The 24,414-nt window shown below is 51.7% G+C and overlaps 1 protein-coding gene across 3 annotated transcripts in view; it reads right to left on the bottom strand.

Annotated features, from left to right (window-relative positions):
- Positions 1–6,628: 6,628 nt before the first annotated feature.
- Positions 6,629–24,414, bottom strand: part of RAMP3 (receptor (G protein-coupled) activity modifying protein 3) — a 28,174-nt gene continuing 10,388 nt past the window's right edge. Inside the window, exons 2-4 of one of the 3 annotated variants that reach the window (XM_011946792.1) lie at positions 15,283–15,415; positions 9,435–9,698; positions 6,629–6,732 (exon numbers count right to left, since the gene is read on the bottom strand). In XM_011946792.1, the coding sequence (XP_011802182.1) occupies positions 9,443–9,698; positions 15,283–15,415 (389 nt within the window). In that variant the 3' untranslated portion in view covers positions 6,629–6,732; positions 9,435–9,442. Of the gene's footprint in view, positions 6,733–8,587; positions 9,699–15,282; positions 15,416–24,414 lie in introns of those variants that run through there. The other 2 variants (XM_011946789.1, XM_011946791.1) reach the window with 2 other exon arrangements.

The following is a 24,414-nucleotide window of genomic DNA, read 5'->3' as shown; positions in this document are numbered from 1 at the left end:
CTGTTCTCGTGACAGTGAGTTCTCACCAGATCTGATGGTTTTATAAGGGGCTCTTCCCCGTTCGCTCAGCACTTCTCCTTCCCACCTGGTAAAGAACATACCTTGGTTCCTCTTCACCTTCCACCATGATTGTTAAGTTTCCTGAGGCCTCCCCAGTCATGTCTCACATTAAACTGTGAGTCAATTCAACCTCTTTCCTTTATAAATTACCCAGTCTCTGACGGTCCTTTATAGCAGGATGGAAATGGACTAATATAATTGCCTAACTGACCACCTGCTTCCTGTTGACCAACTCCTCTTCCTTAACCCTCCCTAATTCCTATTTTCCCACGCATAGTCACATTTCTTCCCTGCTCTATAAACCCCGAATTTTAGCCAGTTGAGGAGACAGATTAGAGACTGCTCTCTCATTCTCATCAGCTGCAGCACCCAGGTAAAGCCTTCTTCCTTGGCAATACTCCATTGTCTCAGTAATGGGCTTTCTGTGTAGGCAAGTGGCAGGACCTAGACCAAACCCCTGGTGTTTCAGTAACAAAAAGATTTTTTTATTTTGCCTATTAGTCCAAGAATGTGGCCAGCATCATTTTAACTTTTGTCAGTTTCTCATGGATATTCAAAAAGAATGAATATTTCCCTTTGGGGTGTATTGACAGACAAATGGAGAGATAGATGATAAATATTAGATATATATTATATGAAGCTTATTATTCAAAACTTGTATATACCTACTTTTTAGTGTGTGTTTACTTAATTCCTTGATCTTTTGATTCCTGAAAGAGATCTGTTGCAAATCTCCCATGGTGGTTATGAACTGGTCAATTTCTCCTCCTGTCTCCAACAATCCTGCTCTGAATCCTTTGAAGCTATGATGCTATATGCAGCTGCTTCTCTGCATCCTCCAGTCCTACCTATCAGCTAAGACCTGGCTTCAATGCCACTTCCCTTGTGAGCTCCTCGAGGGCACGGAGCTGAGCCTAGCCTAATCCTCCAAGGATGCTCTCTCTCCACCTACCTCTCCGAGGATCTGGCCTCATTCTGCTCTGCAGGGAGTGGTCCGTGTACAAATCTCATCTCCAAAGCTCCAAGACAGACAGCCCTTGAGAGAAAAGAGGGTGTCTTTATGAGCCTCTCCCCCTCACAAGGCCAGGCACTTGTTTAATTGGTGCTAGGTAACTGAAAGAACATCCGTACTTCCCAGATAGCTAATTGATCAACCTAATACCTATTTGTTGCTGATCCCTTAATTGAGAACTCAATCCTCCAACCATAAAATTAAAAGAGTGCCCCTAGAGCAAAGTAAATCCCTATAACAAAGAGGCTTCCATGAATGCAGCGTATTGTGAGCACAGTGCCTGACTTTGCTGGAAAAGCAATGATAGATTGTTTTATCTTGTGATTATTCCGCCACCATGAACCAGTGCAGCTGTGGAACAGAGTCCCTTTCACATCCTTCTGAATGAAACTGCTTGGAAACAAAACATATGGAGCATAGATGCTTAAGGCAAAGGAACATCTTTCTCTCCAGTTGGATCCATTCAACATTTACTGATGTTTAATTTTAGGCAAACCCATGGAAGGCGTAGGTGGGTAGAGCAGGAGGGTTGAGTGAGGATGAGTGGCCATACGCTGAATCCAACACAGTGCCTGGGGGCAAGCGGCTTGAGTGCATGTAAGTTTACAAACCTACGGGAGGCTCCTAGCAGTGCCTGGTTCTTCATGGGGCTCGGCAGATTTTAATAGAAATGTACTGGAATAGGGACATGTTTGATTCACTGAGGAGACCCAAAGGAAGGTTCTGGGCCACACAGGGTCAGCAGCTCCAGAAGCAAGGTATACAATGACGTTGGCATGCAAGAGGAAAATAGATGCCTCCAGTCAAGGTGGGAACAAAGGGTCCAGGCTCCTTCCTGTCTTCCGTTCTGAGTTCCACAGGCTGTCACAGCCAGGGACAGAGAAATACATTAGAAAACCTAACTGTGGACAAGCATGATCGCCCCCCAGGTGTCCACGACCGGCCTGCCGGTTCATTACCGTGTTGATAATACCCGGAGCCCCAAAGCTCAGGGATCACTCTGCCAGTGAGTGTAGTTTATGGAAAAGCAACCATAGAGGATTCCAGACAGAATGAGGGTGTCTCAGGGAAGGACAAGAAGGGTGGGGTCCCAGGATGCACTGAAGCCCCCTCGAAGATCCACTGCACAACTGACAGGAAACTGAGATGGGATAGGGGTGTGAGGGGATTTCCTGCAGCTCCTCAGCAAGTCAGGAAAGGAGCCAGGCCCCAGTGTTGAGGCCAGCCCAGTGCGTGGCCTCCCAGTCCTGCAAATGGCTGGTGGCCTAAGGCAGGCTCCCTTCAGGAGGCGCAGGCTGGTGGGGTCCACATGTGGCCAGCGATGTGCTTGGTACCAGTAGTTCAGAGGTGCCAAGACTGGCCTTTTCAGGTCATCTCCTCCACTTTCCTGGACAGCTCCTTGACTAAGGTCTGCACCTTCAGGAGGCTTCTTCCTCCCAGTGGCCTGCTCTCGCCATCCGGCGCTGACCAATCACCCTCCGTTTGCCGGATTCATTTCAACAATATTTCAAGTTGACTGAATCCAATTTTAACTGAATTTGATTAAAAAAAAAAAAAAAGATTATGAAAGAAAAAAAGGACAGGAAGGTTGTTTTTGGTTTGGTTTTGGTTTTGGTTTTTTTTGAGGAGTCTTGCTCTGTTGCCCAAGCTGGAGTGCAGTAGCATGATCTTGGCTGACTGCAACCTCCACCTCCCAGGTTCAAGCAATTCTCCTGCCTCAGTCTCCCGAGTAGCTGGGACTACAAGACGCCCACCACCATGCCTGGCTAATTTTTTCTATTTTTAATAGAGACGGTGTTTTACTGTGTTAGTCAGGATAGTCTCGATCTCCTGACCTCATGATCTGCCTGCCTCGGCCTCCCAAAGTGCTGGGATTACAGGCATGAGCCACCGCGCCCGCCAGGAAGTTATTTTCAACCAGCTCTCTCCTCGACCTTGCTTCCTTGGTAACCATGGCCAGGAGTGGGCCTCCTGAACATCAGGTGGTTTTCTGGTGGGTAACAATGCAGGCCCCACGCTCCTGCGGTCCTGCTTTCCTTCTTCCCTTCAGTTACCCCAAAGCAGGCTCTACATATTCGGCCCCCACTTCTGCTCCCTGGTACCAGGTCTTGTGCACCCTCCAGGGTGGCTGCTCCATCGCTGTCTCAGCATGTGCCAGGCGTGTAACCAAAGCTGACACATGCATCACAGGCCACCTGGACACAATGCCTGTGACGCAGGCCAGTCCAAGCAGGGACACTGAGGGGAGGTCTGTAGGGGCTTGCAGAGAAGGGGCCATCAGGGTTAAGACAGTACCTTGGAATGCCAGCCAGCTTCTCTGTGTGAACAGAGATGGACACAGAGCTCACAGCCCTCGCAGCGGGGAGTCAGGACGGAACATTCTCCCACTCAGTGAAGAAGGGTGATGCCGCCTCGATGGCCAATAGAGCAGAAACCACCAAGAGAGGCGGAGGTTGGCCCAGGGCCTGAAGGAAACAGAGATGCCTGTGCTGGGGAGGGGCCCTCCATCCCCTGACAGACCTATCAACAGGAAGCTGGAGTTGAAGAGGATGCCCCCAGATCCCCGCCACTGTCCCCACCCATGGGGTGAGGCGGGGCTGGTCCTCCTGCCCAAGACCCCTCAAGATCCCTCGCTTCTGCCATGTGCCGCTCCCATCATGCAACCTGCACCCCTAACACACCCTTCCCATATTTCCCATTGCTTTCTGTAAAACGGCCTGGGCCAGCAGCCTCTGGCCAGCCCACTTCACTCCTCAGCACCCCTCAGGAAAATCCAAGCCCCCACCCTCCGGCCCACTCCTCTCGCCCATGAACTCTCACACTTCCTGGAACCTTATCCAGTAGTCTCACGGAGGTGGGGGATTTGAGTGTGTGCTGGCACTCACGGTCTGCTGTGCTAGTGGGCATCAAGAGGGCCAGGAGCTGCCCAGCGCATGGCTCTCAGCAGGCAGGGATGAGGCTGTAGACAAGGAGTGCCTCGCCTTCTCAAGGACCTGTTGGAAGCCAATTCCTCACTCCTGCCTGGAGCTCGGTCTCTGCAGCGCAGAGCTGCGGTGGGGGTGAGCAGTGCTGGCAACCTGCCCCTCCCAGGGGCATCATGTCAAGATGCCTTGATTGGGAGCTGGAGAGAGGGAGTCTGTCTTCTGGGACTCTGGGATGGGGGCGGGGAAGGGCAGGTGAACCAGTCATAGCTCCAGTGCTACAGATGCTCCTGTTCTTATCCAGATTTGACACATTTTCTTTAGTAAATGTTTCATTTGCTGTGTAGCCTTAAGACAATTTCCAGAGACTTTAAACAGTTGTCTGGGATTTTTTTATGATTTGCACTAGTTATGGTTGTTTGGTCCATGAAGTTCTCATGTCATTTCGGAAGCAGTTCCTCTACATTGTTTTATATTCTACTTTTTTACTTTTATATATATGAGAAGAAATTCCATGGGCTCTTAAAGCCTTTCCAACCCACTGGGGTCTTAAAAGTGCACAAAATCCCATCAGTTGAAAAAGTCAAAATCGATTTCATCAACAAATGCCTCCCCCAGTGAGTAAGGACAGGAGGGCCCTAAGTGAGCATCACTGGCCACGTCCTCAGGGCTGAGTCTCAGCGTGGACTTGAAGCCTGTTTTAGAGCACGTTGTACTCAGGCCTTCAGAAACCTGCCAGACAGGGTCAGGAGATTTCCTTCTCAATTCCGCACAACCACTCTTCAGATGGAAGTCAGAGTCCTCAAGGACCCCGTTCACGATGCAGCTGCTCAGCCTCCACGTTGTCTGGACTGCCCCAGGTGCCATGAGTAATTGCCAGGGCCTGATGGAGATGCAGGTCTGTGTTCTAGAGATCTCCCCTTTTGGCAACATGACTTCTGCAGACCCTGGCAACTCCACTCCTCAATGATGAGAACTGGCTTGCAGACCACACATGGGGCAATTGCAGGGAATAAAGGTCACCTGCTCCTTAACAAGATGCTCCCATAGGCTCAGCCTCCAGTGAATAAGGTCAACAGCTGCCACCACAGTGACCTCAGTGGCAGGTCCCATAGACCCCCGCAGGATATCCTCTGCCAAGGATAAAGGCGGCTACCCTCTAATAGCTGCCCTCAGTACAAACCCTGTGTACTCCTAGGTTTTGTTTGCTGAGTAGTCAGGGGTGAGGTGGCCAAAAAGAATTCACACTTCCATTGACGACCCTTTGCAACCCACAGAAGTGCCTCTGCTAAGGCCACTGTACAAACAGCAGCTGCCTTGTTCCGTGTTGTGTTTTGATATGGACAGTCCCTCCCTTTCCTGCAGGGCAGAAACAGCGGCTCCCTTCCCACTGTCTCCCAGAGCCTTGCATGGCACCCAGTGCAGAGTGGTTCTGGAATCTGAATGGGCTAGAGGGAGCAAGTTACACAGAGGCCCCATGAGAGAAGCCATCAATGACTTAAATAATGTGCATTTGCAGACACCTTCATCCCCAAACCATCCCCTCTTGCCTCCCCAAATTGGGCCCTGCTCACACTTTCAGTCCCACCTGACCCACACAGCCATGTTCTTGCACATCGCTGGGATTTTGCTCATGACACTCTTCTCATGCAGTGGAAAACTCCTACTCACCCTTAAAGATCCCGCTTAAAAACCCTCTCCATCAACCATCAACATTCCTCAAAGTCCCCGGAGGAACCTACCTCTCATCCGCCTCACTCACTGTGCACACTGCATTTGGGCCTTGCATAGCTGCCTCTCCAACAAGTCAGGGAACCCTTGGGGGTCAGGCTGTGCCCTGTATGTCTCTGTGATCCCCACAGCTCTCAACACAGTGGTGCAAAAACCTTGGCAGACTGAAATGATTAAAGACACACCCCAGCCACAGCAGTCCCCATGAGTTGCTGGCATTCACTCTCCTCACTTACAAGTGGTAATGTTTTCACATGACAAAGGGTATAGACTGTGGCAAATGTTTACAACCCACACAGGGCTCAGCCATCATCTGGCCGTAGGTGCCAACACTTTGTACACACAGTCACACACACACTCAGGAATATGCACTCACATGTACACACATGCACACTCATGAACATATGCTCATACATATACACACAAATATACACTTTCACACACACTTATATATACACGCATACTCATGGCGTCTGCTTCCTATGAGCGGTCATTCCCACATGAATTCTAATCACCTTTGACAGCCAGTCCAGGCCTGAAGCTGAGCCATAGGGAGCCTTTCAGGGCTAAGGGTTGATTCCTTCTTCAAGGGGTGAAGCAGGTGGGGTCTTCTGGGTGTGTCCAAGGGGTGAAGTGGGTGGGCCACAGCTGGGTTTGCCCAGAGAAAAGACTCGGGGATGAGTCCTCGACCCCCATGACGCAGGGCTGTGGCTGCACTCCACCACAACCACCATGATGACCCAAGTACTGAGGCTGCACCGGACTGAGCGCTTGGGCCAGTCACCCTGTTAGAGGACCCCGGCAGCCTTCTGCATGCCCAAAACTTGCCACAGTCAGGAAGGGACCTGCTCTGGCCAGAGGAAACCCATGCAGGTCCGGGGTCCAGAGGGGCTCCTCAAGGCAGTTGTCACCTCTCAGGGCTGGAGTCAGAAGGTCAGCAGCCCGGGAAAACAGAAAAGACCACTCGTCAGCAAGTCCCCTTACATTTCTGAGCCTCAATTTCCACATCTGCAAAATGGGGCATTAATAATGATTGTGTAAACTGATGAAATGTAAGAGATTTTTAGATAAGGAAGCTCCTAGAATACACACGCTATCCCTGCCTCCAATGCACACTCACATGTACACACTAACACACATACACCCTCACACACATGCTCACACACATACACACATACACCCACACAAGCACTTTCCCTTTGAGGGCCTGGCACCCTAGATGCTTGGTGCCCTGGAGAAAACACATGGAGAAGTAAAAATTGAAAGAAGGTTCAGATAGGAAACATGAATAGATACCCTCTTACTCCCTGAATAATTATTTCTCTTTCACCTGATCAAGGCTGAGTGAATGTTGATGTCCCTTCCTGCCTTGTGAGCCTCTGCAGGGTTATGTGGACCGGCCTCCTGGCTCCCTATCCAGCTCCTCGATCTGCCCACACAGAAGCGTAGCTGCACCCACTTGCCCTGTCCCTGGTGAGGGAGCTCGAAACTCCTGCCAAGTTTGGAGTTTGCATAGCAGAAAAACACAAGCTGTCTCCAGATTGCATTCCGCAAGAGCAGCATCTGGCTGAATTAGGGCCTGACGCTTTACCTAGCCTGGAAACAGTGTTTGAGGGCCCTGCCCTGGGTCCTCCCAGCCTCTAGGACACCCCTCATTGGACCCTCACCCCATCCCCAGGAATCCAAACCCTCACAGAAATCTCACCAGGCCCCCCAGGACCCCTGTCCCTAGGGAGGAGGTAGCAGATCAGAAGACAGTGCCCAAGAGCTTGGGAGGAGGCCAGAGTGTGACTCCAGGCTCACTCCCTACTCAGAGCAGCTTCCAGGACTTGGGTTCCAGGGCACCCAGGAGGTAGCTGCAGGCGTCCCAGTCCCCTCTGGGGGTAGTTCCATCAGCACATTTCAAGCTTTTCTTCAAGGATGCACAACCAGGAGGTGCCTAATGCGAGCCAAGGGGCAGGGCTGCACCTCTACCATAGCAGCCCAGACCCCAGGATCCACTGAACACAGAGGCATCACTGCAGGCCAGATGGCCTGACACTTGTGGCACACTGACCTCCCAGGCTCCACACAGTCACCGCGTTGGGCAGATGGTGTCCCATCTCAGAGATAGCTGGCCAAGGCTTGGGTGGTGGGGATCCCAACCATTCATGCCTGGCCGAGGCTGCCCCAAGAACATGGAGTAGACTCAGATTCTGTCCCCTACACTGTGTCCCCAGCGGGGTCAGGCTCGGGCCACCCACCCAGACCTCCGGTCCAGTGGCATCCACCATGCAGGTCCCCAGTGCCAGAACCTGCCTGCCTGGGCATCGAAGGGGAGCTGGGCCTCTAAGGGCAGAGGAACTACCAGGGTCGTATCTGTCTCCACTCACAGAGATCCAGCAAGAAGATGCTGGATCCAACAGCCCACTTGCAAAAGATGCAAGTCCACAGAACTGGAACCTGGACAAGAGCCTGGCCAGAGGCCTGGGGATAAAGCCCCTCCACCCGCTCTAGGGACCCCCAGGACCAGCATCTGCCCCCAGCCAGACCTGGTCAGGGCCTCTCAGTCCCCAGAAAACCCAGGTAGGGGTCCTAGCAAGCCCAAAGCAGTTGCAAAGAGAAAACAGAAGAGAGAAATCTTCCCCATCATCCTCAAACCGATGGGTCAGGGGTGGGAAGTACCCTGGGGGCTGCCAATAGCTAGGCAAATTTCTCCTCCTGACAGGCCCCTCTCCTATTGTAACACCCTCTGAGCCCCCAAGCACTGACATTTTGGGATTCCGGACCCTCAGTTGTTCCTTATCTGTACAATATGTACAGGGGACTCATCAGACTCAAGAGACGCACCATCTCTCCGAATAACATGAAATAAAACAGGAAATTCCAGAAGGTACACTTTACTCAGATAAAATGCAGATGGTAGCAGATAGAGGCCACAAGCTCATGGTATGCCATTCCAGAGGGCCCCTCACCCACAGAGGAGCCCCTGTAGGAAGGAGGCCCAGGCCCCAACCGCACAGCAAGCCCTGGTGAGGGGCTCTGACACACCCCCATTCCAGCCTCTGGTCACGGACACAGCCCATAGTGGGCACAGCATCATGATGGAATGGACTCTGCAAGCCACGCGTGGCTCCTGGGAACCCCCCAGCCCCTCCCTTCTCCTCCCAGCCTTTCCAGCTGTCTTCCCACTAGGAGGGCTCGGAGTTCACAGCACGGAACGTCTTCCACAGCATGGAACGTCTTCCAAGAGCCCCTGCCTGTCTTTCTGTCTGGATGTAGGCAGAGGCCAGGGCTGGGGCAGGAGCCAAGGCAGGAACCAGAGATGGGGTCAAGCCAGGAGTTCTAGTCTAAGCAGGACCTAGACTGCAGCTAAGACTAGGCTGGATTCTGTGCTAAGAAATGGCATAGAAACCTCCGGGCAGAGGCTCCAGCCCAGCCTGCAGCGCACAGGACACAGCAGGTGATTTCTGTGCCCAGCACACAAGCTCTGGCCTTATCACACTTTCCTCCATTGGCCCTAGAATGAGCAAAGAGCTTGGGTGGATAGCCTGAGCCTCAGCCAGGGAGCAGGATGGCCTCGAGGGAGCAGGTCAGCCCAGGAAGGGAGGGGTCTGCCCATGACCAGGTCGGGTGTGGCCACGGTAGCTGGAGATTGGCAGCACCCATCCGTTCTCCCATCCCCAGGGAACTTTCTTCCAGCTTGCCAGGTGTGACCCACTCCATCTCACCCAGACCCTCACAGCAGCGTGTCGGTGCGCTTGCTGCGCCACACCACCAGGCCAGCCATGGCGACAGTCAGAACGACGGGTATAATGATCAGCGGGATAAGAACCTCGTCTGGGGGGTCCTCCAAGTGAACCTTGTCCATGGTGCAGTTGGAGAAGAACTGCCTGTGGATGCCGGTGATGAAGCCTTGGGCCAGGGGGTTGGGCCAGTAGCAGCCCACGATGTTGGCCTCCATCTCGGTGCAGTTGGTGAAACTCTCATAGTACCTGCAAAAGCAGAGGGAGTGAAAGCCAGGCTCTCGCCATCCCCCCTCACACCTGACCTGACCTGAGACCAGGAAGACGGGTAGGGTGGTTTGGGTCCAGTCCCATTTGACCATGACTTGCTGCCTTTGAGGCCATGAGCTCCCAGGATCCAGGGTCTCAGCCCAGCTCCCCTGGACCTCCAAGCACTACCCAGTTCTGCCCAGAGGACACACCAAGCCATGCTTCTCCAGGGTCAAAGGGTGCCTGGATCACGGCCGCTTGGACCTGCAAAGCCTTCATCATCCAGGATACCCTAAGAGCCCAAGAGGAGGGTCTCTCTGAGGCCAGGGGCAAGCCACCTCCTAATCAAGTCAGCCTGCCCTCATGTGCCAGGTGGTGGCCAAGTGGGAGTCACACCTGTGAGCCCCAGTCCCTGCCTCTTCATCTCTCGGAAGTTGCCTCCTTCGCCCCATCTAACAGGACATGTGGAGCCCCCTTCTGTGGATCCCCCTGTCCATGAGATCAAAGATGGGAAGGGCACTCAGCAAACCACCCATGATGCTCCGTGTCCACCTAGCACAGGCTCTGGACAGTCCTCATGCTGACCAAGGGCTACAGCCACAGAGACCCAGAGGTCAACTCAGCATAAAGGACTTCCCAGCCACCACCTGGTCCAATGGGCAGCCTATGGAGGTGATGACCTCCCTGTCATTGGGGTCTGCAAGGCCTAGAGTGGCAGCCACTCATTCAGGATGTTCTAGAAGAAGTTAGATGAACTCCTGCCCATATGCCAACCCCTCTGTCCAGGGTCAGCATTTCCCCATGCCTGTGCTGCATGAGGACAGATGCAGGAGTGTGAAGGGTCCTGCCTTGGCTTCCCCATGGGAAAGTAGCCCATCTCCTCCTTCCTGTGCTGTCCCAGGAGGGAGCCACTGATTCGGCCCATCAACAGGAAAGAGCTGCTTCCTGCATGGAACATTATCTGGGCATAGATTTCCCAAAACATCAGAAAGCGGTGGGAAACGAGGACTCTGACCCACTCCACCCAGGGTTCTCCTGGTCTCCCAACCCCATGCCCCAGGAAGGGTCTGGTGAGCCAAGGTACAGTTACTCAGACCAAATCCTGGCTGATCCAAGGCTGGCTCTCAGCACCTTGGAATGTAGGTCAGACACACACCTGTGCCTTTCCAGGTAGTGTCAGCAGAGAACAGTCAGAGCAAAAGGAACAGCCTCGAATCCAAGTACAGAGCTGTTGGCTATCCTGGGCCTCAGGCACGATGCAGCCCCTAAGACATGCCCAGGCTTTAGAGGCACCCCAACAGCTAGGTCCATGGACAAACCCTCATCTCCCCTGATCTGCTTCTCCCACAGGGCCTCAGATTCAGTGGCCTGCTATGCACCCCAACCCCCTGCCAGCGGATCCAGGAGCTGGGGAGCCGTCTAACAGCACCGTGCAACAGCCTTCACCTTCAGAAGTTCCCAGCATCTATGTGCGTGATGAGAATCATATGCAGTAACCTCTGTGCCTCCAAAGTCATTCCACTGAACTGCTACCCAGGAATGCCACCCCCAACAACCATCCCCAGGGCTGAGATGAGCCAGACAGACCCTGGAGAAGACCCTCTGTGGACAGAGAGTCTACAGAGCAAGAGGAGTGATGTGCAGCCCCAGAACTGTCCCAAGAGGAGGTGAGGCAGGGCTGAAAGCCCTGCTGTTCCCAAACCCCACTCCCAGCCAAAGCTAGGCCACATGGAGAAGCCCACAGAGCAGAGGTAATCCCAGAAGACAGCATGGACAGTGGCTCCAGGCTCAGGTTGCAGAGCCAACATGATGGGTCCTCTCCAACTCCAGCTCAGCCACTCACCATCTTTGCGATATGGGCCACGTCATTTAACCTCCCTAGACCTCAGTTTCCTCATCTGTAAGTGGGTTTGATAACACTTATCCAATCAGGTGGTTGAGAGAACCAAATGAGTTGAGGTCCATGTGCCCCAGCAAGTGCCTGGCACACAGCAGGTCATGGGGTGAGCCCACCCCAGCTGTTAGGTTTGGGACAGAGCTGAGCACAGCACCCATCTCTGTGGATCCACAAAATCTGCATGTTTGTCACATTTCTAGAGAAGCCCACACTCAGTGCTTCTCTAGAAAACCAGGAACTATTTATGATTTATTCATCCCCTGGATAATCTGGGGCCTCCCCACTCCTCCTTCAGTCCGGCTCCCGAGAGCACTCTCCCTAAAAAAGATGCACCACAACCCAGGATGGGAAGGAGAGGAACCCAGCAGACTGGAAGCCGGACAAACCCCCGAGTCAGACTCCCTCTCCCCCAACCCACCTCTGGGGGGTTTGCCCACCTTGCTTTAGGTTTCACCACTTGAGTGTGTGTTCCCAGGCAATACAGTGTTGCATTTGGGAATCCCATAGCAATGCTCCTTAACTGGGTACAGAAGGGGCCCATTGCTGCTGTTGGAGGGAGGTTCCCAGGAGAGCACACACTTTGGTTGCCCTGAGGGGCAATGAGACCCTTCCCCAGGGAAGGCCACAGGCAGGCCATAGGCAAGTTTGGGGAATAGGGTCTTCCCAGCCATGACTCCTGATGGGACCATCATGTGGACCAGTCCTATTGAGGGGAGCAAGCCACCTCTCCACTAAGCTCACCAAGGCCCACCCTGCTTCAATGGGGACCAAAGCAGAATGAACATTCAGGGGAAAGGGAGGGGTGTCCTTCGTTCTTGACTGAGCTGGGCTACAGGGCATGGGCAGGCAGTCACCATCAGATAAGCATCAGGTGCCCTCCACGTGGGTCAGGCTGCCTCCACCCAGTGCGTGCTGCCACGCTGGGGCACTGCCCTCCCTGGGGCTTCCCTCTCCTGCCTTGGCTCTGCTCCCGAAATCTCACAGCTTCCTTTGTCATGGTTTGCTCCACATCTTGGTGCACAGCCGCCAGAACTCGAGAAAGTTATGTGGGAATAAGATGCTGGAGATGCCACACGTCTGACAGTATTTTCGTTTCTCTCTATTTAGTGGACAAATTGGCGGAAAATAGCACACTAGCCGAGAAATCACAGTCTGAAATTCTCAGGTCCTTGCATCGCACAGTCCTCGGTTTCCAGGGCTGCTGTAGGGAGCCTGAAGGCCTCTGATCCCCTCATCTCCAACCTGGAGCTCATTTTTTTCCTCCTTTTGGATAGGTGTAGAAGTTTTCCTTTGTTTCTGCAGCTCTGACATTCCAGGGTCCATGCAGGACTTTTTCCTCCCTCGTGTCAGCACTGGGCAAGCCCTCGCCGGCTACAAGCTCATGCCCTCAGCCCCTGGCAAGGGCCCTTTATCCCTCCATTCTTCTGTTCTCTTTCTAGAATTCCTACTATCTCGGTGTTACACCTGGACTGACCACTGACCTCCTAATCGTCTTCTCTCTCTCTCCTATTCTGGAGAGATTTCCTCAACATCTCCGTTCCAACCTTTCTATTCCATTTCACTTCTATCGCGTCCTCCATTTCTAAGGCTCTTTCTTTGTTCTCATTCATCACATGAGAGACAGTTGTTTGCCCTCTGAAGATACCAGTCGTGACATCTGGTGTTTTCTTCTTGGTGCATGGCCCCCGGGGTTGCTTGGTTCCATCTCTCTGGTCTCTGTCCTTCAGGGTCAGAGACTTAGATCAGATGTCCAGGGACGCTGCTTGGACACTTGTGACGGGGAGTAGGCACTGAGAGCTGATGAGACACTGCGACCCTGCAGAAGAGCTTGCTCCCAGAGCTTCCAGAAGTTGGTGGGGGGTCACTGCTTCTAGGTCCTTTCTCTTGGCTGGTCTCACTCTTCAGAAAGGATAGCTCCAATCCTACCCTAGACCACCCTCCTGGACCCAGTGGCAAAGGACAATGCATGTCAGCCGCTTTCTCCAGCCTCCCTCTCTGGGATACCGTGACACATTCTCAATTACACAGGGAGGCCCAGAAACCCTGGTGTCACCAGCTCCAAGAATACACCTCCAGTGTCCAGCTGGGGTGGAGGAAGGCTCTGGACACCTCACTGCTTCTCAGCCACTCTTGCCACTCTCTTGGGAGCTGGTGCTGCCAGCCAGGTCTCAGGAGGCCTCTGCAGTGTCAACCTGGCTGTTCCCAGCTCCCCTTTCCCAGCCTCAGGTCTGACTTCACCAAGGGCACTCAGTCAGTGGCTCTTGCCCACTCACTCACTGAGTCCAGATGCCCATTGGGTTGCCTCCACTCCTGTCCTCCCAACCCAGGGCTGGACGTCTCTATTTAGTCTCTTTACCAAGGCTTTAGCAGGTTACAGAGAGGAGCGAGACCAGAAGCTATGAAGCTATGACCTTCTCCTCCCTGACTCCACCCCCACCTGTGGTTCCATTCCACACCTGTGTCCAGGCTCACTGAGGACCAGGAGGAGCCTGCAAAACCCTTTCCTGAATCCCAGCACCCCTTCCCAGCAGACTCAGAATTCCGTTCCACTTGGTTCAGCAAGCAGTTCCCCCAGGCAGTGGGGCTGCAGATGTGACAGCTTCAAGGAGCCCCCATCTGCTGGGCCACCAGAATGGCCAGGGCCGGGGAGGCTTCCTGGGGCAGGGCCACGGTCAGTGTCTCTACAGAGGGCAGAGGCTGGGGTGCTAACATGCAAAAGCATGAGGCCAGCACAGTTTGAGTCTGGCAGCAGCCACCAGGGAGTGGCACAAGACTGCAAAGCCAGAAGTGGAGTGGGGTGGGACAGAGGACTGTGAGGCCATGAGTGATTTCCAAGAAGGTAAGGAGATAAAAAACTTGGGAAGCTTCTAGAACAAGGGGCCCTCCCTTCACTATGGGGTGTTGTCCACAATTGCACCTGGTATAAACCATTGGAACCCAATACCTCTAAGTCCTCTGACCACTAAGAACAGATCCAGCCGTGACTGATGCTGTAAGAAAGACACACATAACAATGTCCACCCAGCTCTGGCTGCAAGAAGAGGTGGAACACCCTCCAGGCAAGGCATCCCCCAGGCCAGGGCACCCCCCAGGGTAGGGTAGCACCGGCCTCAGGCCAGGTCACTCCCAAACTGGACACTCCCTGGGCAAGGCACCCTCCAGGCAGAGCACCCCCCAGACAGGGCACCCCCAGGCCAGGGAACCCCCGAACTGGACACTCCCAGGGCATGGCATTAATCTGGAACAGGAGGAAAAGCAGGCATGGGGAGGATTTCCAAATAACAGAGGAGAGGGAGAAGCAGAGACACAGTGTAGAATTGCTATAACATCAGAGTGAGGATGCAGAATGGGGGATAGGAAGCTGGGAATGCGCTGTGGGTGTGGGAGGCACAAATGCCGTGGGCAGGGGTGGGGCATGGGTGGGGCCATGAGTGATGTGCCAGTGGGATGTGGGTGGGGTGGCGAGAGCCAAGAGCCAAGGGCAGAGTGTGTGAATAGGGGCGTGGTTGAGGTCCTGGGCAAAGTGTGGGGCAGCACATGAAAGGGCTGTGGGCAGCCTACGGTGGGTTGTGGGTGGGGCATGGGTGAGGCCTTGGGTAGAGTGCGGTCAGGCTGTAGTCAGGCAGTGACTGGGCAGTGGGGAGCCCTGTGGTCAGAGCAAATCCCAGGCCCAGCAGTGGCACTCACACGATGAACTCGGACAGGTTGCACCACTTCCAGACGTCCACCTTGCCCATCATGTCTGCGAAAGCCTTCCCACACAGGGGCAGCCTCTCCAACAGGCCTGTCTCGTTGCAGCCGCCCGCTCTGGGACACCCACCTGGAGAGGGGACAGTCGTGAGAATTCCACTGCAGTTCACACTGGGGGTGCCAGGACAGAGGAGGCCCGAGGGGCCATAACTCAAGGACTCACTAGCAAGGCTCCATTTGCAAGTGAGGGACCATGTGGGAGACCTGTGCTACATGCAGGGATGGGACCCACCCTCCACCCTGACCTACCTGTCAGTGCAGAAAGGAGGCTCCACACGGGGACCTGTCTCCAAGACAGGACAAGTCCACCTTTTCACTTTACCGCCTCACAGGCAGTGACACAGGGAGGGATCAGGCAGTGAGACCCTGGGCCAAACTCCTTGGGAGGTGGTGAGAGGGTCTCGGGCAGATCAGGGCTGGCAAAGAGGCTCCAGTTCCAGCTTAAGAGTCCCAGGAGCCTGGGAACATCCTGGGGACCATCCCAATGCCTGCAGGGGCAGCAGAGGAGGGCTCCAGGCCAGTAGGGACCACCCCCTCCCAGTCAAAGCCCCCCTCCAATTCTGGGAAAAATCAGGGGCTGAGGCCACTGCAGGAACTCTTGTTGCCAGCAATGGGAATGAGTCCTTTGGACTTTCTCAGGGTCTGACACAGGCTGCTTGTCCCAGGATTTCTCCACTGCCCTTCCCAACTTCTGCCCACCAAAACATCCCCTCCCCATCCACCTCACGCCTTTGCTCCACACATTTCCCCATGGGGAACATCCTCCCTCCCACTGAGCAGCGCCCCCTGTCCTTCAGGGGCTGTCTCCATGGTCATCCCATTTTCAGAAGACAGGACCTCCCTGCTCCTAAACTTCCCTCACCTGACCTCTGCTTTGGCGCTCATCATATACTCAAGAGAGAGCCCAGGCATATGTGTCCAGGGTGTGTGTGTGTGTGTGTGTGTGTGTGTGTGTGTGTGTGTGTGTGTTCACGCGCGCATGCACAGCCCTGCTGTCTGTGTCTTGGTGTGTGTGCATGTGTGTGTGTAGGTACACAGCCCTGCCATCTATGTCTTAGTGTGTATATGCATGTATACACGTGCATGTGTGTACACAGCCCTGTCATCTGTGTTCCGGCGGCCGGTGCTGGGCTAGAGGAAATACCATGAAGAAGCAGACAAGAAAATGGTTCCAGATTGACATGGGACAGACCTGGCTCACACCCACACTGCACTGGTTACCAGCTCAACCTCAGTTTCCCCATCCGCAAGATGAGGGATACAGGCCCCACCTCACAAAGAGGTTGAGCTGGCTAACTTAGGTCTGAAATGCTTAGTGCCACCATCCAGGAATGTATCATTCATTCATTCCCGCAATAAGTCTTGGCTCAATGATAGGGAAAGCAGTGGGCATTTCAGAGTCTGATCTTCTTCCATGTGTGTGGCTCACCGTGGGCACTGAGCAAGTGCTGAATAAGTCACTTTAATATGAAAATGGCACGTTTAGACAGGACTACCTTCTGGTGCAGTGACCTGCTCCACCAGACCACAGCACCCCAGATACTCCTCAAGAGGCATAGCCTGCTTAATCCTAACATTAGGGAAGATCCTGGGAGCCCCTTGTTGAACAAGGGCCTGACACCAGCAAAAGGGAGTGGCTTGTCTGAGGCCAAAGGAAGGCTGGAGGGGTCCAGATCCCAGGGTTAAGGGAACTGGCATGCTCAGCCCACCCCCACCTGCAGCAGGACACCTGGAACCCCACAGAGGAGAACACAAAAGGGCTTGTCAGCTGTTCAGGGTCATGGGTTCCCAGACTCAAGGCACCTTCTTCCCTTTGTGACTGCCCAAACCTATACCTCAGAATACAGGCTGACAGCACTGAGAAGGGCCCCTGGGGGTCACAACTGGTAAAGTTGGATAGGGGACTCACAGGTCCCAGAAGCCTGTGTAGGCACTCGCATCTCCCCTTCTGTCCATGCAAGCTTCCCCAGGACCCAGGGCATCTTGAGGCCCCAGGGAACCCTGGGGACGGGAAGCACACAGACTATGGCTCAGTGGTCGGCCCGCTGCCGTGTGTAAGCAGATGGCAAGGACACAGGCTGGGTGAAGTCCCCACCACGGCCCCTGGACACGGGGTCAGTGACTGGCTCTCCCAGAACAGGTCTTTCAGGGCCTTCTGGCCACTCTGCATGGTTTTCAGCACCTAGAATGTCCCTGACCCCTACATTCACTTGTCTCATCAGCACAGCTGCAGGCCTGGCTTCTCTGAAAGGCCACATACCCCACTTAGGGCCCTGGCCCCTGAGTGAGCCTCTGGGGTGCTCATATCTCTTCACAGAAGGGCCATGTGCTCACGTGCTCATTCTGTACCTGTCCCATCCCTGCATGTAGCACAGGTCCCCCACATGGTCCCACAGGGTCTGCACATGGAGATGGTGGCTCAGTACCCACTATCAACCCAGTGAATTTTATCCAAAGATTAGCGAAACATGCTGGACCACCACTATCATGTGTTGCAAACTATGTTGGATCCTTGGACAAGGGGAAAGGGAGAGGGTCTGGTTCCTGTCTTCAGAGGACCTGCCATCTGGGGTCCAGGGGGCAAGAGGAAGACATAGGGATCTCAGTCCAACTAGGGGAGTGATTGAAGATACAGCACATAATAGATGGGGCAGAATCCAGGACAGAGTATCAGGAAGTCTTATCAAGATGCATAAGCCACATAGGGGCTGCGTGTACAGGCAGCTACAGTCAGAAGGAGACCTGAGCTCCGATGTCAGTGGCAGGAAGGGGGCATGACCAGGGCTGCATTAGGACCACTGAAGGGGATGGTGCAGTGGCTATCGGGGGCTAAAAAATGCACAGGCCCCATCGGGACCATCTAAGAGGACTTGAGCTGCCCAGGTAGCAGGAGGAGCATGGAGCAGGATGGGTCCAGGTGCCCAAAGCAACACGGCTTTAGCAAATACCAGTCAATGGCCCAGAGACGGGCCAAGAACAGCAGCCAGTGTGGGGACAGTGGCCAGCTGCACAGTGAGGGCTTGCTGAGGCCAGGGGAGTCAGGAGGTCCCTGAGGACCCAGCCTGTACTTTCCCTAGCCCCTAAGCCCCTATCACCTGTCCCAGGCATCACAGGAGCCCCCAAGGGCACTATAACACCCACTACACAGATGGAGAGGCTGATGCCTAGAAGGGTCTCCCAGGGTCACACAGCTCTAGGGTAGTCATCTGTGCATGCCGGCCTGCTGTCTTCACCCACAGCACCCAAGACCCTCCTGGCTCACTCCTCCAGCCAAAGCAAGGTGCTCCCCATCCTGTCTGCTCTCACTGGGCCTTGTCCACTTCCTCAGCTGGGAATGCCCACTCCCATCTCCCTAGGAGGAAATCCACAGCTCCCACCAACACCCCCACCTCACCCCTCTCCTTGGCGGCTGGGCCCCACTGCGCCCCTGCTGTCGAGGCTCTGCTATGTGCATCTCCCCTCCTCCCAGCTCAGGCCTGGTGTCAGGAGGTCCACAGCAGCATTTGTGCCATGAATGTGAGGACCCCAGGATGGTAGCGGTTGAAGCAGTGTGAGCTGTGGGCAAAGAAGCTGACAGTCCCCAAGGGAAAGCAGGTGCCCTGGACGATCAGCCCTGCTCCTTGCGGTCCTCCCCACACTATCAGAAGTGGCAGGAGCCTACAGAGGCTAGCTTTCCCCCAGTGGGCAGTCAGCTCCATGCTGGGGTTTTCTCCGCTTCCCAAAGCCCATCAGGGCTCACTGGGCACCAGGAAACTTGGGGGTAAAAACCACTGCCCACCACCTCCTGCTCAGCTGTCCACAGACACAGCTGGGACCTCACAGGGACAAGCCCACTTGGTCCCCCCAGCCACCTCAGGGCATGTGTCCTTCCTTCCATAAAAACAATGTTAGAGAGGCCACACTTTCACCCCAAATCCCACAGTTTGTTAGCCACAGCCTGGACAATAGCCCAGGGTCCTGACACCCGGGCACCACCCACAGCTTCTGATGGACACCGCTTGCGGCGGTTTTTGTAAAAGCCTTATACAAGCCTCACTATATCCTTGTAGAGAAGATAAGCAGACACACGTCCATGTCCAGTCATATGGCAGATGTCTGGACAAACTTTCTACTGAAAACAATTGAAAGCCTGAATAAAGTACAAACAATACATTCATAAAATCATCAAGGAGCTGACAAGATGGCAAGAAATTATCAAGCTAAAGACAAGATGGAGCGGAACCCAGAGGGCCATGGATTTGTTGCCCTGGAGGCATCTTCCCAGCCTGGAAAACTGGGGGTGGATAAAGGCCAAGATGAGAAGTCCAATGAAAGGCCCCATAAACTGACATTCAGAGGCAGGTGAACCAGAAATAACTCTTCACCCTCGGCCAACTAGGAGGAATGGGACCTGGCACTGAGCAGGGAGCGGGACCCCTCTCTGAGAGGTCATAAGCACAGGCTGACCTTCTTGTGGATTCACAGCCCAAATTCACATGACCTGGATGGACCCAGGGAAACCTCAAGTTTAAACTGATCACCATGGACAGGCCCCCGCAGAAGCAAATAAGCCCAAACCCTCTCTAGAGGGGGGCACCCTCATTGCAGCCCTGAGAAAGCTGCCATCATTAACTTTCCAAGGAAAATGAGCAGCTCACAATCGAAAATCAACTAAGCATAACCTCGATAGAAAGACCCAACAAGGTGAAACCCTGTCTCTACTAAAAATACAAAAATTAGCCAGACGAGGAGGCATGCACCTGTGGTCCCAGCTACTCGGGAAGCTGAGGTATGAGAATCGCTTGAACCAAGGAGGCAGAGGTTGCAGTGAGCCAAGATTGTGCCACTGAACTCTAGCCTGGGTGACAGAGTGAGACTCTGTCGAAAGAAAAGAAAAGAAACTCAGCAAGGAGATACAGCCTTCTGGAATGGTGGTATGAGAAGCTCATCCTAAGGGCACACATCAAATGAAGAAGGTTGTTCAAGAAAATCTACCACATCTCAGGAAGAATAGTGAGAATCTGTGCTATTTGAGCTACAACCTGCTCCCACTCCACACCCCAGCTCTGGTTGTAGAGCCTGTACTCCAGTGGGTGCACCCACAAGTGGAGGTTCTCTCTACCCCAGCTCCCAGTCCTGAGCTACAATTTCACCCTGGTACAAGCAGGCATATCCCTCCCAGCTCCATGTTGTAGGAGGTCTCTTCATTCTGGGCAGACGAGGCTTAGAGGACTGAGGTTCCCTGCCCACCCAGTCCCCACTTCTAAGGTGGAGGTTCTGTGCCAGGCATGGCAGGCCAAGAGTACTGGGAGCCCAACCCCCCACCCCAGCTCACTGGTAGGGTGGAGGCTCCACACTGGGAGGAGCAAGCCAAAATCAGGAACTACAGTCTCCCTCACCGGTGCCTGCTTGTGGGGCAGAGATGTCATTACGGTAGAAGCAGGCCATTGTCCTATTCCCAAGTCCAGTACACTTCCAGGTCCTGCCCAGAGGAAGAGGCAGGCTGTAAGGAGAGAGAGATGTTTCCTCAGCTCTTGCAGAAGGGACTGACTATATTTCGAACAGAGCAGAAGTCCATGCCTGAGGGTGTTGTCAAAAACAATGGAGGCAGGCGTGGCAAGCCTCCCACAGCTGTAATCCCATCACTTTGGGCGGCTGAGGTGGAAGGATTGCTCAAATCCAGGAGTTTGAGACTACAGTGAGCCATGATCATGCCACTGCACTACAGCCTGGGTGACAGAGCAAGACCTTGTCTTGAAAAATAATAATAATAAATAAAATAATTTTTTATTGGACTAAAATAATTTTTTAAAGAAAAAAAAAATCAAAAAAGACATGAGACTTTGTTAAAGCCTGAATAGATTTTAAAGGATTATATAATCTTCTCTGACCACAGTGGAATAAAATAAGAAATCAAAGACAAGGCTGGGCGTGGTGGCTCATGCCTGTAATCCCAGTACTTTGGGAGGCCAAGGCAGGCAGATTACCTGAGATCCAGAGTTCGAGACCAACCTGGACAACATGGTGAAACCCCACCTCTACTAAAAGTACAAAAATTAGCCAGGCACGGTGGTGCACGCCTGTATTCCCAGCTACTCAGGAGGCTCAGGCAGGAGAATCGCTTGAACCTGGGAGGCAGAGGTTGCGGTGAGCCGAGATCACACCATTGTACTCCAGCCTGGGCAACACAGTGAAACTTCTCAAAAAAAAAGAAAGAAAGAAAGAAAGAAGGAGATCAAAGACGGAAAGAATTTGGAGAAATTCACAAATATGTAGAAAATAAACAACATTCCTAAATAACCAATGAGCCAAAGAAGATTTCACAAGGAAAATTAGATATGGTTTTGAGAGGAATAAAAATAAAAGACACAACATACCAAAACTTAGAGGGATGCAGCTAAAACAGTACTTAGAGAAAAATTTTTAGTTGTAAAAACTTATACTTAAAAAAAAAAAAAGGCTGGACATGGTGACTCACTCTTATAATCCCACGTGGAATGGCTTGTGGCTGAGAGTTCCTGACCAGCCTGGGCACCATAGCGAAACCTTCATCTCTACAAAATAAAATTTTTTTAATTAGCCAGGCATAGTGGCACACCTGCAGTCCCAGCCAAATGGGAGACTGAGGTGGGAAGATCACTTGAGCCTAAGAGTTTGAGGCTGAAATGAGCCATGATCGCACCATTGCACTCCAGCCTAGGTGACAGAGCAAGACTCTGTTTCTAAAAATAAATAAATAAATAAATAAACAAACAAATAAATAAATAAGGCCAGGCGCAGTGGCTCACACCTGTAATCCCAGCACTTTGGGAGGCTGAGGTGGGCAGATCATGAGGTCAGGAGATCGAGATCATCCTGGTTAACACGGTGAAACTCAGTCTCTAATAAAAATACAAAAAATTAGCCAGGCGTGGTGGCATGCACCTGTAGTCTTAGCTACTCAAGAGGCTGAGGCAGGAGAATCACTTGAACCTGGGAGGCAGAGGTTGCAGTGAACCGAGATCGCGCCATTGCATTCCAGCCTGGGCAACAGAGCAAGACTCCATCTCAAAAATAAATATATAAAAAATAAAATAAAATAAATAAAAAGAAGAAAGAAGAAAGATTTCAAATCAATTACTTAGCCTTCCACCCTAAGGTCCCAGACAAAGAAGATCAAACTAAGCTTAAAGATGGCAGAAGAAAGGAAGAAATTAAGATTAGAGGAGAAATTAATGAACTACAAAATAGAAAAAAATCAACAAAACCAAAAGCTCATTTAAAAAAAAAAAGCTTTTAAAAGATCAACAAATTGACAAACCTTTAGCTAGACTCACCAGGAATAAAAGAGAGAGACTCAAATTACTAAATCAGGGATGAAAGAGAGGACATCACTACATCACTACCTGTGTTAGAGAAATAAAAAAATTATATGCAAATACTATGAACTGCTATATGCCAACAAATTAGATAACGTCAATGAAATGGACAAATTCTTAGCAAGAATTTGTTCTTACTAGGATTTTTTATAGAATGAATTGTGCTTCCCCTAAAAAAGATACGTTGAAGTCCTAACCCCTAGTATACCTGAGATTCTGACCTTACTTGGAAATAGGGTCTCTACAGAGGTAATCAAGTCAAAGCTAGGTCATTTGGGTAGACGTATTCCAACATGACTGGTATATTCTTATAAAAAGGAGAAATATGGACACAGAGAAAGACACACAGAGAAAGAAGATGATGTGAAGACACTCAGGGAGAAGACAACAGTGTGAAGATGGAGACAGAGATGGGAGTGATGCTACTACAAGCCAAGGAACGCCTGGGGCCACCAGAAGTTCGGGAAAGGCTGGGAAAGAGTGCCCAACACCTGGGTTCTTCTGGCCTCCAAAATGGGTTTTAAGTCACCCAGATTATGGTAATTTGTTATGACAACCTAGGACACTATTAAAGACATAAACTACTGAAATTGGTTCAAGCAGACATCAAAAATCTGAACAGGTCTATAATAAGTAAAGAGATTGAATTCTTAACTTTAAAATTTCTCCCAAAGATAATCCCAGGTATAGATGGCTTCCCTGGCAAATTCTACCAAACATTGAAAGAAGAATTAGCAGAAATTATTTCTGTTACAAACTCTTCCAGAAAATAGGACAAGCAGCACTTCCCCACCTTCCAACTCATTCTCTGAAGCCAGTATAATCTTGACGGCAAAACCAAAGACATCATAGGCCAATACTGCTTCTGAATATAGATGTAAAAACCTTCAATACTAGCAAACTTAATCCAGCAACATATAAAAAGGATTATACACCATAACCAAGAAGGTTTTATCTCAGGAATGCAAGGGTGGTTCAACATAAGAAAGTCAATTCATGTAATACATCACATTAATAGAATGAAGGGAGAAAACCACATGATAATCTCAATTGATGCAGAAAAAGCATTTGACAAAATCCAATGTCCTTTCGTGATTAAAAAACACTCAATATATTAGGAATGGAATGGAATTTCCTCAACGTGATAATGACCATATATGAAATGCCCAGAGTTAACATAACCAATGATGAAAGACAAAGCTATCCTTCAAGATCAGGAACAAAATAAGGATGCCTGGTTTCACCACTTCTATTCAACATAAGTACTGGAAGTTCTAGCCAGAGCAATTAAACAAGAAGAGAAATAAAAGGCACCCAAGTTAGACAGGAAGAAGTAAAACTATCTCTATTCACAGATGACATGATTTTATATGTAGAAAATCTAAAAGAATCAACATACAGACACACAGAGAGACTGTTAACAGGTAATAAACTAACTCAGCAAAGTTGCAGGGTACAAAATTAACACACAAAAATAAGTTGTATTTCTGTGCACTAGCAATGAATAATGCAAAAAGGAAACAAAGAAAACAATTCCAATTTCGATACAATCAAAAATAGTAAAATTCTTAGTAACAAGGACAACTAAAAAGGACTAAACTTGCACTCTGAAAAGTATAAAACATTGTTGAAAGAATTTTTTTTTTTTTTTTGAAACAGAGTCTCACTCTGTCACCCAAGCTGGAGTGCAGTGGCGCCATCTCGGCTTACTGCAACCTCTGCCTCCCAGGTT

This window comes from Colobus angolensis, unplaced genomic scaffold (assembly GCF_000951035.1).
Source record: "Colobus angolensis palliatus isolate OR3802 unplaced genomic scaffold, Cang.pa_1.0 Scaffold253, whole genome shotgun sequence".
Taxonomy (NCBI): Eukaryota; Metazoa; Chordata; class Mammalia; order Primates; family Cercopithecidae; genus Colobus; species Colobus angolensis.
This window is presented reverse-complemented; position numbering and strand designations above follow the sequence as displayed.